The following is an 18,305-nucleotide window of genomic DNA, read 5'->3' as shown; positions in this document are numbered from 1 at the left end:
AGGTAGTCACCGCTCTGTGGGGGCGAGGGCTGATATCTTGAAAGGACATAGTTTGGTTCCTAAGAGTGGAGATATGAGATTCCCGCTGGTTGCAGAATTTCATCTTGATATTCATCTACAATGAAAACTCCCCTAATGACGACAAGCCTTGCTTTTTCAGGGGATGATATGCAAGCCCACACCATCACACCGTCTCAATCAAAAGTTGTTTGGTACTAGCACAGATGATCCCGGGCTCAGGTCTGCTGCTTCAGCAACAATTGTATGTTCCTTCCCATTGTGGCAGCATTTAATGGAAAATAAACAGGCTTTCTAACTATATAATATAAATTGCTAGGGAGCACTGTAAATACCAATAAAAAAAATCTAAAAAAAAAATTTTATTTAACTTTCATGCTATATAAATCCTAAAATTGACCTTTGATTAAATCTCCGCCTCACACGAAACAAGTAAGCATGTATTCATGTACCAAATAAAATATCTATTATAGGTACATAAAAATGTTGACTTACAGAATATTTAGCTGATTTAAAAAAATATATTTTTCTGTAGGCAAATCAGGTTTTGTTTTAACTAAACTATCACAATAAGCAAGCTATATCATAAACAGGAAATGAAAAACGGATTATAAGTCATGTACTATGTGAGTTTGCTTCACACTATCAATGGAGATGCTCAGAATTGCAAACCACAATATCACATAAAACATATTTTTGAAGGGAAGGTCCAGCCAGTTCACATATCAAGTAACACAAACAGCAGAATTGCAAATTATTGCAGAAACTTCAACCACAACGTTACGTGGTTGGTAATCTAAGTTGTTTTTTTTGTTTTGTTTTTAACACACTATTAGCTTTATCTTTATCTATTAGTTACTTTAACCCTCTTTTGCATTTTAAACCTTGGTTTGTACATAAGTGACCCAGAAAGTAGGTTAGCTACATAATTGGTTATAAACAGTGTGCGATTTGCTAAAAAAATACAGAGGGGGGGGGGGGGGGGGGATCATTTCAAAAGTTTTATTAATGAATAAAAGTTTTATTAATAATGGTTAGCTAGCAGGTGCTCTTTCAGGACTATTGTTTTTAAACTACTACTGTCTACTGTCGGGACATCTACTGTCGGGACTCGGGAGTGGGTCCGTCCATCCGTTTTCTTCCGCTTATCCGGGGTCGGGTCGCGGGGGTAGCAGCTTCAGTAGGGAACACCTCACCAGGGAGGCGTCCAGGAGGCATCCTGACCAGATGCCCGAGCCACCTCAACTGGCTCTTCTCGACGTGGAGGAGCAGCAGCTCTACTCTGAGTCCTCCCTGGATGACTGAGCTCCTCACCCTATCTCTAAGGGCGCTTGTATCTGGGATACATCCTCGTTCTTTCGGTCAAGACCCAAAGCTCGTGACCATAGATGAGGGTAGGAACGTAGATCGACTGGTAAATTCAGAGCTTCGCCTTTTGGCTTAGCTCTTTCTTTACCACAACAGATCGGTACAGCGCCCGCTTCCCAGCAAACGCCGCACCAGTCCGCCTGTCGATCTCCCGCTCCATCTTTCCCTCATTCGTGAACAAGACCCCAAGATACTTGAACTCCTCCACTAGGGGCAGCACATCCTCCCCAACCCGGAGGAGGCACTTGGCTGCTAACCTCTCCAGTGAGAGCTGTAGATCACGCTCTGATGAAGCCAATAGGACCACGTCATCCGCGAATAGCAGAGACGCAATCCTAAGGTCACCAAAACGGATCCCCTCAACACCTTGGCTGCGCCTAGAAATTCTGTCCATAAAAGTTATGAACAGAATCGGTGACAAAGGTCAACCTCGGTGGAGTCCAACTCTCACCAGAAACGAGTCCGACTTACTGCAGGCAATGCGGACCAGACTCTGACACCGGTCGTACAGAGACCTGACAGCCCTTATTAAAGGGTCCGGTACTCCATACTCCCGGAGTACCCCCCACAGGATCCCTCGGGGGACACGGTCGAATGCCTTCTCCAGATCCACAAAGCACATGTAGATTGGTTGGGCAAACTCCCATGCCCCCTCCAGAATCCTGCTGAGGGTGTAGAGCTGATCCAGTGTTCCACGGCCAGGACGAAAACCTGGGAGTGGGTATTAGTTTACCTTAACCGCTTTGAGCAGAAAACATAATAATACTCTTTAAAAAACAAACAAAAAAATTGAATTTACAAATGCGAAGGACACAAGACATGTATTAATATAAATTTAGAAAAATCCATAATATAAGGGGGAGGAATGTATCCCCCAGGGATAAAACATGAATGACCAGAGGGGGGGACATCACAGATAGAGGGGGGGATGGGGGTAAATCCCCCCCCCCCCCAGCAAATCGCACCCAGGTTATAAATATTATATAAATATTACATGAAGCTACAGGCTGTTGGAGCTGTTGAAGGCAGTTATTGGAAAGATACCAGATGATTCATACAGACACTATATACGTCACATGTGAGGGGTGTACTGCTCTCATGGGGCGGTGTCTAGGTTCTATAAAAGCCAATGTACCCAGCATTTTAGGCTCTTTCTCATCCCTTTTCCCACGTTGATACCTGTCAAGAGCCTCAACATTGATCTGTAAACATTTCTCTGGCTTGTTTAGATTAAAAGTGTTAAAATATAAAGTTCCTTTTGAATGTTATTCTTTTAGAAGTTTTATTTAAAAGTTTGATCGCTTCTGGGGGAAAAGAGCCGTTAGGGACGCTAAGGCATCTAACCGCAGACAGGTTGCATTAGCTTTTACATTTTTTTTTTCCTACTTTAAAATCAGACTGTACCACTCTCTCAAGTCTCCCTGTGATTTGTATTCATATTTACACGTTCTTTATTAATGTTCGACTTAGATGACACTTAAACCTGACGTCACACAGTCTGTATTTTTTGACTATGCATTACTTGAGAAACAACCCCATATGTTGCTCTTTATATTTAATTCTTACAGTTCGTGCCTCATATCAGAGGTTTTCTCTTTTTAAAAGTGGTAAACTGGTGAAAATATCTAGATTTCTTTATAGCTGTCTATATAAAATTATCTATTTACGTTACTTTGTCTCTCTCCTCCATCAGCTGCACTAAGATTAGAACTAAAAAGTTTAAGAATCATGAATTCAAGTACATATGTACTAGCCTAGGTTTTGCATTTTATGTTTGCACAAGGCCTTGCAGACCTATGGACCTGCTAGTTACACTGAACCTTAATTATAGTGCCGGCCCCAGGTGTAGTTGGGATTTAAATGGATTAGTGGACAGATCTCATTAAGTAACATTTAAAATATCACATGCCTAGAGAATTTTACTGAATCTTCTGGTTATGTTGAGCCCCATGAAGAACAAAAGAACTTTTTCTCCCTCACTTCTGCATGCAAAAATCAGTTCTTTTACATACTCTCAAGATAGAAGCAGGCCACCTTTTATATGTGCTACAATAAGCTAATTTGCTCTTTTAAATTAGTGAAATGAGTTCATTTGTCAATGAATTCCAGTTTCAGTTGTTTAATTGCACAATACAAATAATGAGGTTATTAAGATCTGAGCACACGCCATATTTTATTATATATTTTAAAAGTAGGCTGAAGCAAAAGTAAAATAAGACAAGATTTATATAGAAAAAAGTAGAACTCCAGCAGCTGCAAATGTATCTGTTAGCAAACCAAGTTAATATAGGTACTGCCCTGCAAATTGGCCTTTTGTACTAAACCTATAAAGCCACTGAACCATTGAGAAGGCTGACCTATATTTTAAACTGTAACAAGGTGCATGAAATGTGAGCTTTCTTCTTAGTATCCTAAATTCACAGCCAGACCTGGACGACAAACAATCCACAGTGTTTAAAGGTCTTTTCCCAAAACAGGCAGGAAACAACAAACACTTGTCACCGCTCATAACTGCAACAGTAAAACGATCTAAAACAATAACTAGCATCATTCAGTCAGTATTTAACTGAAAGGTTGTTTCTGATACGCTGGCTTCTATGGATGTTACTCTGATATTGAGTTCAACAGCTGTGTAATAGTGTCACTACACACCAAGAGGATGGTATTTAGTGGCATTTAGACAATAAACCACAATATAGACGCAATGATTTTCCTCCCTCAACGATGGAAGCACAGTTCTGTGTGTGTGTGTTGTGTTTGAACGTGTGCAGCAAAATCCATTCTTATCAAATCCAAATACCAGGGTCAGCTCAAAAAGCAGCGACTGAGGGGAGCACCACTTAACATTTAACACAATAATACCTCACCTCCCTGCCAACATGCTGCTGAAACACCGGCTCTCACATAATCTAGTTATAATGGAATAAATAACAGACATCTGTGAAAAGCATTATGTCACTGAATCCACCTCTACATTAACACAACACCCTATTGGAGCCATGGGGGATCACATATCTCCCACAATACAAAAAGGAAAGAAAATTTAAGTAAGAAAGTGAGCTAGTCAGTATCTAGACAGGTAGATGAGTAGTTGTATAGATACAGCAGTGAATGTCTCCTGGGAATGTACATCAGTGAATAATTACAAAAGCACGTATATATGTCAATAAATAATAAAAGTAAGCAATAATCAGAACATATAAGTATTTAAAAGGGTAATGTTATAAACAATGAGTAGGAAAAGTAGCTAGGAAATACGTAAAATTTAAGTAAGCTGGCAAGTAAATATGTACTGAAGTACAAATGTATGTAAGTGTTCAAAATGAAATAAATAAAACATTATTAATATAATTACCTACTTGAAGAAATAAGAAATATATATTCAAAGTGACTGTGAAATTGTGAAATAACTGAATGCTTATAAAATTATCAGCTCATTATTATGATATATTTATATTAATATTTTGTACAATAAAATAATCTATTATTAAGGCATTACTATTTAATTTGAGCAGTTTTCATTTCAAAATGTATTGTTCTAAAAAGTCCTCTTTAATTTCATAATGGGGTTTTCCCCAAGGGCCTTTTTATTTCATGACGACACTTTTCAGCAGAATCACTTCGCCTGCCAATCAGCGTCAGTGGGTTGGACCTGCGCCCCCATTGACGATCCTTAAAATGTGATTAGTTTTTCCTTGCTGCTCTATAAACAGCTTACTGTAGACTGTGTCCTGGGCTGCATCTTTTGAAGGCTGTATTTGTAGACCGATAATGTTACAGCGGGGCGACGAAGGCTGTATATGTATGCGGAAACAGCAATGGTAGTGAGGAGATATTTCCAAACCCAAAAATATCTGCTCAGTGTGTTGACATATCGCTTGATTTAAAAAAATCATCGGATGTGGTCGGACCGTAGCCAGCTCGCCTTGTCAGCGTCCAGCTAACCTGGCGGCAGAGGCTCTCCGTGCCGAGAGAGAGAACACCTTTCCCCCCCCAACACAATTCCTTTCCAACTCCTGCTGGCTTTCAGCACTGAGAAATAATTCAGATATAAACTATTCAGTTCAGTTAGTTTATTATTATTCTCTACAAATAAATTGATTTAAACTTTGCTCAGAAAGCTTGTTACTCCACATTACTCCAGACTTTTTGAATTGAGAAATCTTCCGGGAGAGGAAGCGAAACGTCTTCAACTACGGAAAACAAGTCCAGTTGCTTTGTTTTTTACTTTTTTTTGGTATGAAGCTTATACACGCCCACAGTTGGAGAAGTTTAATAGTTGGAAAATTATGTGGGTATGAATTTATTTATTTTTTTTTCACACGAAAGCGCTGTCAATTCAGTGAGCTGCAGTATAATTGCAAGACCCAGCCCACAAAGACCTTCAAAGGATGCAGCCCTGAATTAGTACTCTGTGTTGGATTTCTTTGGTCTGGGTAAAGAAGCAGCCAATCATACTGCTCGACCCGCCCTGTTTCTCTTGATTGGCGGGCAAAGTGAATCTGCTGAAAGTGTCATTATGAAACAAAAGAGGGCTTTTTAAGAAAAGGACATTTTGAAACAAAAAGTGATAGAATTTCATAGAAATAATTTTAAATTATTGTGAAGAATTATTGTATTATTATATACATTTTTAAACAATGAAAAATATGTCATCACAATGAGCTTATAATTTTATAAGCATTGAGTTATTTCACAATTTCATTGTCACTTTAAATATTTATATCTTATTTATTCAAGTAGATCATTATTTCATGTTTTATTTGTTTATTTATTTATTTATTTCAATTTGAACACGTTGGTTTTCCATAAATACTTACATAAAGAATACATTGCAGAAGTCTTTGAGAAGGTAAGTAATTTAATTAATAATCTGGTGGTATGTGAGTAAATGAGTCATTCCCTAAGTAGAGAAGTAAGAAAACTAAATGACAAGAAAGAAGGCAAATTGTAAATAAACAAGCATATAGAAAAGGAGGCAAAATATTACATCAAGTAAATTATTAGTTACATTATGTGTAAGAAAATAGTGTTTTATTTTCTTATGTTTCCATCCTGTAAATCACTTTGAATATTCTTATTGCTGAAATGTACTACACAAATAAACTTGCTTTGCCTAAAATAAATAACTAAACAAATCAGTTTGGGATGTCACTAAGTACATAGGTAAACAAGTTACATAAAAACACAGCAATGTTGTAATTAGGCAAGATAGCAATATAGAAAATAATTACAAAGTAAAACTATTTAGCCAACCAGACATAATTGTCAATTTTTTTTATTCCATTACTTCTTCCCCAAAGAAGTTGTCTGAAGCAAGAAATTACCCATTTAAATTCAGTGTTGACCTTCTAAAACAAACAAAGAAAAATATTAATACAAGTCAAATAAGCAAATGATTGTTCATAATGAAGTCACAAATAAAGATGTACAATTTTTCTCTATTTACTAAGAAATTGGTTGTCATATGTTATCCCTGCTTAGATTTTGGAAGTGTCCACATATTCAATTAAGTATTAAAGATTGCAGTGTATGTACTCCTCAAAATAACCTAAAAAGGTAATGCTTTGCTTTCTATTTGTCTGTAAACAAATTTATTTCAAAATAAGCTGTGTTTTCATCACTACGACTGAAGGATTTTCTCATTGTAAATATGCTGAAGTCAGGGGAAGAGAAGCTTGTTCATTTCCATACAAAATATATCCTTAACTTGTATCCTGCTATTCTGTAGTCATGCTGATTTTTATACGGCTGAACCCTTTTAAACTAAATAATTCCAATAAACGCTGTATAAAGGTCAAGATCAGATGGTTTGGAGTAATACGTTCTTGACAAATAAATCAGCAAGATTGATGCTTGTCCTCAGAAAAAGTGAGGAGCGTTTGGTGGAGAATGACGAAAGCCTTTGAGGAGATAAACATCAGACTAGTATGGATCATGTTGGCAGAACTGTTATTGAATGGATTTTCCTGCCTGAAATAGGCAGCTTGCAGTCAGTTTATTTTTTAAATTATGTTTCAGTAAATCAATTTTTCTTATTTAATAAATGCATGACACATGTTTTTGTGCTCTATTCTGTTCACCAGACACTAGCAGGCCACATTATTAGGTTCTTGTCCTAAATGCCTTGTTAGTACAAAAGGCAACTCAGCCAATTACACGGCTGCAACTCAACGCATTTTTTTTTTTTTTTTTTTTTTTTTTTGCATTTAGCCATCTAGAAAAAATTAAAATCAAATGCAGAAGTTCAAACTTAGCGTTAGAATGAGGGTAAAAGAGGGGATTCAGGTGACTTTGATCATGGTATGATTTTTGGAGTCATGTGGGCTGACTGGACCATTTCAGAAGGTGATGATAAAAATACAAAAGTACCTTTAATATGCACTCGGTAACACCAAAGTATGTGAACCACCATCTTTGAATGTACAACCTGTCAGACCTTAAAGCAGATGCGGACCAAAAGACCAGATTGTCAGCTGAGAACAGCTAAGTGAGGCTATAGTACACACAAGCTTGCCAAAATTAGACAATACCAGGTTCAAAACGCATCAAATTGTCTGATAGGACAAAATCTCGGCTGCAACGTTTAAATGGTAGGGTCACAATTTGGAAAATGCAAGATGAAAGCATCGCTTAATCCTTCCTTACCTCAAAAGTACAGGTTGGTGGAGTTGTGAGAGTGTGAGAGCTTGTTTTTTGGCCTTGTCTGTAACCCTTACTAAGAACTAAGCACTATATAAACTTCACAACCTACATAAATATAGCTGCTGACCGTGGCCATTACTGTAGAACCACAGTGTACCTCTCTTCTGATGGCAACGTCCAGTCAAAAAGCTCACATAATCTCTCAGTTTACTGAACATAACAATGTGTTCACTCTACAGCAACAGGAAGGCTAGACCGGTCCAACTTAGTATGAGCAAGGTGTACCTAATGAAGTAGCCAATGAGTGTGATTCTTTTAAAAAAAAAATAGTAAAAGATACATTTATGATGAAGAACATGCAGTCCCCTTACCTCAGCATGACGTTCTTGCCATCATTTCTTGCACAGCGCACATGTCGTGTCTGATATCCCACCTCCACTTCCCACGACATGGGGTATCTTACATGCACAAGAGCATGTTGGCGGTGGTGGTGACGGAACTGGGGGTGAGGATCCAAGGTGTGTAGCGTGATAGAGTTGTTCTCGTTTGAGCTAACTCCAAAGTTCACTGTGGTCCTTCCATTTAGGAGAGAATCCTTGTTATGGGGTAGTCGGCACTTACTCCACGCCCCAACTTTAAGGCTATACTGGTACTCATCCTCTGCAACAGGGCAGTCAACAGAGTTAGTACAAGTCCTGGTCTCGGTTAGATTAGGGCAGTTAGCTCCTCCGTACATTGGTGCTGCAAGGACATGTCTAGTCCGATGCTGGAGTCCAGCACTGCAGGTTTTGCTGCAACTCGACCATGAGGTAAAGTCTGAAACAACACAGTCCTGAGGGCAGGGGATGAGGCACGCCTGCTCCACAGGTGGCTTCTGGGAAAAGAACTCGCATATCCTTATGCTGACGGTGCTTCGATTCGAAGTGCGAACACAGTGGATGTTGCGCCTCTGAATACCATGCTGTGCTGTGACGCACTCAGCCGTCCTCACCTTGAGTTCATTGGAAAAGAAAGGAACAAGAACGCAGTCCCCCCAGTCAGAAATCTCCCATTCAAAGAGATCTTGGTGCCAGTCGCAGACCTTAAAGCATTGCCTTTTGCTTTCTGGCTTTTCCACATGCTGGCAGTGCGAGTGATGGGTGGTCCAACCCTCCGTGTGGATGCACCATATCGTCCTTGTCTGGAACCCACCAGAGCCACACACTTCGCCGATACACTGACCCCATGAGCCTGCAAAAAAAAAAAAAAAGGCAAACAGAAAGGGCATTTTCATTAAAAATGTGTGCTTTGGAGGGAAAAAGGCAATGATTTAAATTGCACCTATCCTTGCAATCAAGCCCAATCCAAGGCCATTCACTTAACCTCTATGATTGCTTTATTCATGAACTGAGGAAGAAAGGAACAAAGGAACACAAAGTAATCAAACCAGTGGCAAACATCAATAAAAAAATACAAGGTCAGTTTCTTAGTCACAAGGACTTAATTTACTGGATCAATATTTTAGGCTATGAAATGTGACGGGCCTGTTGTATAACTTAATATTGCCATTCATTTGCTGAATAGAAAGTCTTACCATATATCCAAAAATGCTAAATATTGAATTTGAAAAAAATAATTGCTCTGTCTTACTATAGTATTGCATCAATGACATGAAACTAAGTCTGGGTTGTGCTCGCAGAAACAAATAATTACAGATCGAGAACAGGGACATTCCATTAAAATGTATGATCATCTTTCAGTATCCCTCTTTAATTTGGTGTAGTGATTTCTTTTGCACAAAAATAACAAATGGTATGAAGCATACAGTGCCCTGTAAGTATTCCCTCATCTTGTGAACCACAAAGCGTGATGTATTTTATTGGACAGACCAACGCAAATGATGCACTGTCAAGGGGAAGAGCAATGACATAATTTCCATGTTTTTGTTTTTTTACAAACACAAATCTGAACAGTGTGGAATGGATATGTAGCCAGTCAGTCTTCAGTCAATACTATGTAAAACTCCTTTTTCATTAAGATTTTTTTTTCCCAGGACCTTCCTATATTTAGCTGTCGAAGTTCCAGTAAATTCGGACAGGCCTCATGGTCCCTGCTGAAGAAAAGCAATATGCAGCCACAACTATCTTCCACCAAGGATGAATGTGTTTGGAATGATGTGCTCAGTTGGCTCATCAGTAGACTCAGTGTTTTTCATGTAGGCCTAAAAGTAATGTTGTGGTCTTCTCTTAACATGTTTCTTTCGTAATTCTTATCAATTATTAAAAATCGTTTTTATTCAAATTTATATTTAGCAATTTCAATGTATTCAAAATTTTTAGCTTTTCTTCAACTGTGGCATCTTCCTTCAAAAGGAAAATGAAGGACTACAGTACAAAAGTATGCCGTTAACTAAGATAACATGAGAGAAATAAAGAATCAATGTCATCCTACACAATTGCCATGTACTCACAAACACATTAATTTTATTGTGACACAAGTGTTACCATTGTATGTGCAAGCGCTTTGAAAAGCACAAAAGATCATGGTATCCAGGGATCTGCGTGGAGGTCAGACACAGTTGCCATGCTACATTCTGCTCTAAAGCAAGAATATCCGATTCAAAATGTCTGCATTTCTTACATTCTCAATTTATTACAATTACCACATAGACATATAACACATTTTCACACACTGTACTATTTCTGTACATGCGTATAAATAATACATTCATACATTCGGCATTATGATCTGTGGTTTTACATATAAACCAATAAGACAATACACTTGTTTTCCCCCCATCAAAGCAGTCCTGATCAGTAAAGTCACAGTCTCCACTTGGACCTTGAAAATGTGCTGGAGTATATGGTAGAGCCCTCTTTGTGCAATATATCCCTAAGGTGCTGATTCGGATTTAGATCTGGTTAATTTAGAACACAGCCCAAGGCATCATACTGCCTTTGCAGGCCTACCTTCTTCCCATAGTGCAGCCCAGGGCCATGTGCTCCCAAGGTAAGCAACATAATTTTTCAGACCAGGCTACCCTCTATTATTGCTCTGCTGTTCACTTCTGATCCTCATATCCCACATATTGGATATTTTCTAGGTGGAAACCAGGCTTGCCAAATATGGAATCGTCTTTAATTTGGCAGCTAAATATTGCATCCCATATTAAACCAATACGGGACACTATGTGTTACATATTTTATAAATGTCGGTATATCTGTCAAAACAATGCTAAATCTAACCATAATGAAAATTAATAAGAGGAATACCAAGGCCAACAAATTAGTTTATCTAAATAAGCAAGTAAACTTTTTGCCGTTGAAGTCGTGGCCCTGGGAAGCCGTGGTGGCCGTTCCTTATTTTCATTTCTGAAACGTGGCAACCCTAGTAGCATCGGCCTGGGCCACTGTGGTCTGCAGCTATGCGTATATAGAAAAAAAAAACTGTTTCGCACTTTTCTCTCATAATCAGCTTTGATTTTCCAGCAGTTTAAGCTACAGCAGGTCTTCTGCTTGCTTACCCTACAGCAGATGCATCAATGAGCCATGGCTGCCCATGACCCTGTTAAAAGTCCATCACTGTACCTTCCTTGGATGCCTTTTGACAGATACAGTCCCCTGCTGACTGGGAAGACCCTGTGAGTTTTGGAGATATACTGACCCATCACAACGTGGCTCTTGTCAAACTCAATGAAATCCTAACACTTGCTATATTTCTATCTTTTAACACATCGACTTTGAGGAAAGAAAGTGTACTTGCTGAGCAATTTATCCCAATAAGTAACAGGTTTTGTGGTAAATAAATAATATGTCCTGTTCAATACACTAAACCCTGATCAGTATAATAGTCTCTGCTGAAGAAAAATCCCTGCAGTCATGGTCAATAGAACCTTCCATAAAATTAAGACTCTCGTACCGATATTCAGGAAAGAACAAAAAGGCCACAGAAATGCAAAAGCAGATTTTGGCTGAAAGCTATAAATAACAAAAGTGGTGTCAATGGTTGAGCTGCCAGCTGAGTTGGAAGGATTTAATTGACAACTTAGCATAACAGGAAGCTGAATGCACCTGCAAGGAAAGTGAAACTTTTGTTTTGGCAAGGCCATATACAACTTTGCAGTGCAAAGCCATAAATCATGTATGAACGAGCTGGGTTGATTCCAAATATGGTTTTATCATGGTTAGTAGTCTCTTTTCTTACATGTTTCTAGGGTGGTAAATGTTTAATATTCAACTGTTCCTCACTGTCACAAAGTAGCCTGCCTTAAGTTATTCTCTTCTAAATTATTGTCGGTTTAAGCTGTATGTCACTTAAATCAAAAACTGCTGTGTATGCTCAGTTCAAAATACACTTGCTTACCATTCTAGTAAAATGCACACACAGTTCCTTTATAACTTACAATAGCAACTTTATTTTTAGGCCTTTCGTATCATTTTTGGCTGATGATGTGGTTGTGGTAAAACCCTGTTGGACTCCCCAGTTGCTGCTCACTAACATCAGCTTTTTTTGCGACAATGGTCCGGTTGTTTAATTTTTTTTAAAAATCTGCTGTGTAGAGGAAAGCAGAATGCAGGCAGAGCGAAAACTGCTGATACCTTTTCTGGAAAGACTTATGTCGGCTTTGAGTTTGATCTTGGAATGTGTTTCTAACACGAATTGAATCTGACCACAGACTTTGACAGAACGTGGAAACTGTTGAATATTTTACAGCCATTTTCAAGCCGAGTTATGGGAAGAAAAAGTGAACAAGAACAGGCGAGCTTAGTTACAATAACGTACATTCTCAGCCAGGTGTTTGGGGCCTTTAAATAAGAAGAAAACTTAACAGCAACTGTTATTATTGCACCATTTTCAGAAACCTTTCCTTGCAGTTTCTTCTATTGCATAAATTCTAATAAGTACAGCTCACTATCCTATCACACATATAAGACCTATTGAATAGTAATGGTAATTTTTCTAACAATGTGTCCCCATGTCAAATTTGTTGATTAAAGCATGCCCTCATAATAGAAGTTAAATGTTTGCCTAGTGTCTAATAATATAAAAATTGGCATTTTGCATATTACTCTACATTAACTTAAAACAACAACAATGTTTTGATAAACTATTTAATTTAGCTGTCAGATCTTTTGTCCTTGCCTTCAAAAGAACTAGACCAATTGACCCCCCAAAAAGCTCGGACCAATTTGCTGATATAACGCAGCTATATACGTTGGTCATGTTCATTTCTCAGCCGCTTATTTTGCAGCATGCTGTGAAAAGATAATTTGATTCATTTCTCCTAATTGGAATCAAATTGCTGCAATAATGAGATCCCACTGCTTTGTAAATTGCCTTTGAATGACAACACAGTGAAACTGCTCGGTGAGTTTTGTGTACCAGAGAAATCTGCTGTTAACACTTTGGCTGCAAACTAACGTGACAAAACAGCTTGTTGCTGAGAGACCCAACAGAGCTGAATTTTTGCACAAGTTCGTTAATGCTTACAGCAGAGTTGTCTTAATTCCTGGCTTTGCAATGCTAATGAAACTAACACCATAACTTCCAAGCACTTCTGGTGCAAATTACAAAGGGACAATAAGGGGTGGACTTTGTTTTTACAATGTGATGTCTAGGCTACAACATACATATGCTTGCCCACTTTTTTAGTACACGTGTTCAATTGCATCCTAACACAAATACCCAATCAGCCAATAATATTGCAGCAACACCATTCAATCAGCTCTCTCTCTCTCTCTCTCTCTCTCAAAATATAGATGTTTTAATGCCCCAGTGGACTTCTTTAGGTGAGGGTCCTAGCAGGGACGAGGGGGACAGGCTTGCCATTTCCCCCTGGTATTCTGAAATGTGCTTCCTTTACACTGTTTTGAGAGCAATTAAAATTATTATACAGAAACCTCAAAGGCAATTGCTTTCAGGTCTGTAATTTATGAGTCACATTGTAAAGCAGTAATTTTTATATAATGCAGAACCATAACATTAACCATTAGGTTTTACAAAGTGTCATGGATAGTACTTTACTGGTTATATTAGGCTTCTGCTTATATTAGGCTTCTCTATATATAGGAATGAGAGTTCTCACAAGAGAAAATTCCCTAGTGATTAACTTTATTAAAAGTGAGGTCAAAGAAAAAGATAAACATAGCAGCAAAGTAAACTTACCCATCAGACCATTGCATTCTATGAAGATATTGCTTGTAAGGACATACAGTTCAGCTCAGAAATTTACATACACATTTCATTGACATGGATATCGGATTACTTCTGGCCTGTCCCCTTACAGAGTGGGACTAACATTACAGCAAATAACTGTATTATTTTTAAAGTATAATGGTTGTACATATTTGAATTTATTGTGGATTTGTCTTTCATCGCTACAAGGCTAACAATGAAAGTATAGGCTTTAATATACAGACACCCTCACAAATATTTGGATGAGCAAGTGGCAGATAAACAACCCTTTGTACTGCCACCAACAACCTTCTGGCAGAATTCTGGCTGGATGTTTGACGGCTCTTCTTGGCAGAAAAGGTAGAGCTCCTTTAGATAGATTTTTTTTCCCTGGCACTGACATAAGGTTTTAAGTACAGTCCATGAATTTTTTTGTTTGGTCAGAGTCAGGGCTTTGGAAAGGCCGCTCCAGACATTTAATACTAGTTTGACATATACTGTATAAAAGCATTGCACATGTGTAATTGGGAGCATTGCTTCAAATTTCCTTCTATTTAATTGAGATGAGGTTAATAACTCTGAGGGCAGTACTTCACCCTCGAGTTTGTTGCCAACTCCTCACACTGAAGAGGTTTCTTGGAAAAGAAACAAAACGTTTTAACAAAGAACTAAACGTTCTACAATTTTTTTTCAACCTGGATTATTAAAATGTATCAGGACATTCCTACTCGTTAGTTCATTAACTTTCTGTAATGCACTAGTACATCCAACAGTAAAATTGCTCCAGTGCGGCGTGGCTCCCAATGCTTGAAACTCTACAACATTTTTATAGCCTCCATTTGACGCCTCCGAGTATACTTTTTGTATTACATCTCAGTTTTTCTCTAATTTGATCAAAATATAAATATTAAAAAAAAAAAAAAATTCCATGCTTGTCCATGCAGACAGCTGCAAACTTCAGCTTGCAGGGCTCTGTTTTAGATCAGCACCTCTCGATCCTCTGAGTTGCTTCAAGAAGACAATGATCCCAAACACACGTCACAGCTAGTTCTGAATCAAATAAAGCAGGCTAACATTAAGCTTTTGGAACAATCTTCCCAAAGCCTCAAACTTAGCATTGTGAGAAATTTCTGGACCACGCTTAAAAAGCTGTATTCATGTCGGGAAACCAACCAACCAATTCAAATCAATTTTGTCAAGAGGAGGGGTCAAATATCCTGTCAGATTCCTCTCAGAAGCTTTTTGATGGTAACAAAAAGTGTATGATTGAGGTCCAACTTGTTAAGGGATTTTTTTTATTAATAATAGCAGGGGTGTATGCATATATTTTAACTTATTTTGAAACTGTGTGGATTAGAGAAAACGCAAGTTGTATTTGCTTTCTATTCTATTGGTCAAGTGCAGAGTAAAAATCCCAAAAATGAATGACGTTCAGGCTGATAAGTACATGTAAGCCTCTGAACAGAAGTGTAGCTCATTCTGGAAAGGCTCAAATACTTTCTACTTAGAATCAAAATAGAAAATATTCAGAACATACAAAAACAGAAAATATTATTTGACTTTTGCTGTTTGGGCTTCAGTTGACGTGAACAGACAGCATTTGTTGACAACGGAAAAGAAACTCACTGCTGTTTGGAAAAAAAAATAGAAATGTGTTGTTTTTCTAAAGAGAGGTTCACTCACAGAATTTACCTGTGAAAATGAGCCTGTTTTACAATAAAAGACACATTTAACTTTGGATGCCAGTCAAGATTTAATTTCAGAAAGTGAGGTCACAGCCATGAAAGCGACACAAAAGGAATAATGGAAGTATAATCTAAATATAGTCATGAATAGCTGTTCATCAGAATGAGATGAGTTGTAAATTATAGCGTAGCTCAAAGCTTCTGTCAGCTCAGGAGCACAGCCCTCGTGGTCACTCTTTCCTGACAAACACTCTTTCATCATCAGTAACACCTTTGCGGTTGTTGCTGGTTTCAAACTGTGCCAAATATGAGTGTGTGATTTATGGAGGTGTGATTTAAAATGATTCTTCTCCCAGGGGAGCCAACAAACACAAGCACTAGAGAATCTCTTAAGCTCTGAATAATCACTCCCTTGATCTGTCAGCATCAGCATCTGTCGACCCCTCAGGAGGACCCACGTCTCCTTCATTTCTGCCATACGTGCACCTCGGGGGGCGGGCGGGGGTCTACGGGACTCACGGGCAGCTCCTGCTAAATTTACCATTTACATTTTACATTCACAAAGCAGAATTTAAATGGGAGGGCAAGAGGCTGTGCAGACCTCGCCACAAAACAGAAAAAGACTGAAATCAAACTTGCTTGCTGGAGCGTGACTAAACACAAATTCTCCTTTTCAGTGAGGTTTGGCTGGGCACTTAAGTTGGACAAATTACACCAAAAGGCTGTAAAATAACGGCAAGCAGCACAAAGGAAAAAAAACAACAACAGATTAAAGCTGGATAGATGGAGGCGGAGGAGAGGCTAACAAAAGTAGAGTACGCTTTGAGCAAGCGGTGCAGCACCAGAAGAAACCCGCTCTCAGCACTGTTAAATCTTATGCCTCTCTGATCCCTTTAATTACTTTTGTGAAAGTATCCCTCAGACAAGTCACTAAATAATTTGGAGGAATTTCTGGGTTTTCATCCCACTGATTATACTTCATGATGTTTCTGCACTCACACGTTTTATTGTCAGTTGAAAATAAACACAACAGCAGGTCTGTCAATACAGACATATTACTAGCGACCTGACCAGGGAGTACTCTTCACTAACGGCAGCTGGAGGAAGGAGAAAGCTGCCAGGATAAGTAGCTTTGGAAAAATGGACATTAAAAATGTGTGGATGTTTTGCACAGCCATGCATGCAGAAGTTTTATTTGTTTTGTGCTTTACCATTGCTGGGGGGGGGTGCTGCATTTACAGCTACAGGTGGCTTTGGTTGAGTCGTGCCAGACCGTGGCTCTGCCCATTCGTCATTGCAAAATAATTTGAGTTGGCCATTCCAACAAAATTAAAGATTTTCTTTAAACCACCCAACTGTTGCTTTAGAGCAGGGGTCACCAACCTTTTTGAAACTGAGAGCCAGTTCACTGGTGTTGTGTCATACGAAGGGCGACCCGTACTGACCTTAGAACTTGAAGAGTCAGTGCTCACCTTAACTTATGTAAAATACACAAATTTTTCATGCTTTGTTTTAGATATTGTCTTTTTTAAAATCTATATAAATGAAAGTGTGATTAATCAAGAAGAGTAATATAATAAAATAAAGTTTTAGATGCAGCTCACTGATGGTTTGTGCTTTTTTTATTATTTTTTTATTTTTTTATAACAGGCTCTTGGGCACCACATGTGGTCCTCGGGGGCTACTTGGTGTCCGCGAGTACCATGTTAGTGACCCCTGCTTTAGAGGTATGCTTTAGGTCATTGTCCTCCCCAATACACTTATTTATTTATCCCTTTACAATAACCGCTAGGGTCATCAAAATGCTTTACAGTGAGTAAAATAAAAAAAATAACACATTAAACCACAAGAAATAAAACATTTTAACATAAAATACATAACGATAGAAGAATAGATAGAAAAAAAAAGGTTAAAGGCCATCCTATATACATATGTCTTCAGTCTTGACTTGAAGAGGACCAGGTCAGAAATAAATTCTCAATTCAGCTAAAAGCGTTCAATAACCCCACCACTTATTTTTTAGATCTGGGCTGATTAAGAACATGCCATGCCATATTTATGCAACAATGTATGCAAAATGACCGAATATCAAGGGAAGAGAAATAAATACACCTTTCAGTTGCCTCAAATATATTTTTTAAAGAAAAAGCAATAAAATTTCCATCCTATCAAATCAGAATAGTTTCTCTTTTCTACTTTTCAGTCACTTTCTTCAAGTGCTGTGCCTCAAAGATAACACGAGCTCAACATTTGAATGACTCCTTTATGTTGTTTCTGTTAGTGGAATTTATGTCTCTGTTTCTGCATTTCTCACACACTCATCGACTACGTTTACCCAACATCCACCCTCACCTTGTCCCCTAGAGCTCGAATGTTTGGATACATGCGTCCTTTGTCACAACAGCTTTTAATTAAATGATACGTGTGCCGCCGAGG

General features: G+C 38.3%; 1 protein-coding gene across 3 annotated transcripts in view; it reads right to left on the bottom strand.

Annotated features, from left to right (window-relative positions):
• Window positions 1–18,305, bottom strand: part of thsd7ba (thrombospondin, type I, domain containing 7Ba) — a 301,550-nt gene that overhangs the window by 161,674 nt on the left and 121,571 nt on the right. For all 3 annotated transcript variants that reach the window (XM_036139542.1, XM_036139541.1, XM_036139543.1), the window contains exon 4: window positions 8,403–9,261. In XM_036139542.1, coding sequence (XP_035995435.1) covers window positions 8,403–9,261 — 859 coding nt within the window. The remainder of the gene's footprint in view (window positions 1–8,402; window positions 9,262–18,305) is intronic.

The sequence above is a fragment of the Fundulus heteroclitus genome, chromosome 7, assembly GCF_011125445.2.
Source record: "Fundulus heteroclitus isolate FHET01 chromosome 7, MU-UCD_Fhet_4.1, whole genome shotgun sequence".
NCBI classification, from domain to species: Eukaryota; Metazoa; Chordata; class Actinopteri; order Cyprinodontiformes; family Fundulidae; genus Fundulus; species Fundulus heteroclitus.
The sequence above is the reverse complement of the archived record's forward strand: the minus strand, read 5'-3'. Positions and strand labels throughout refer to the sequence as shown.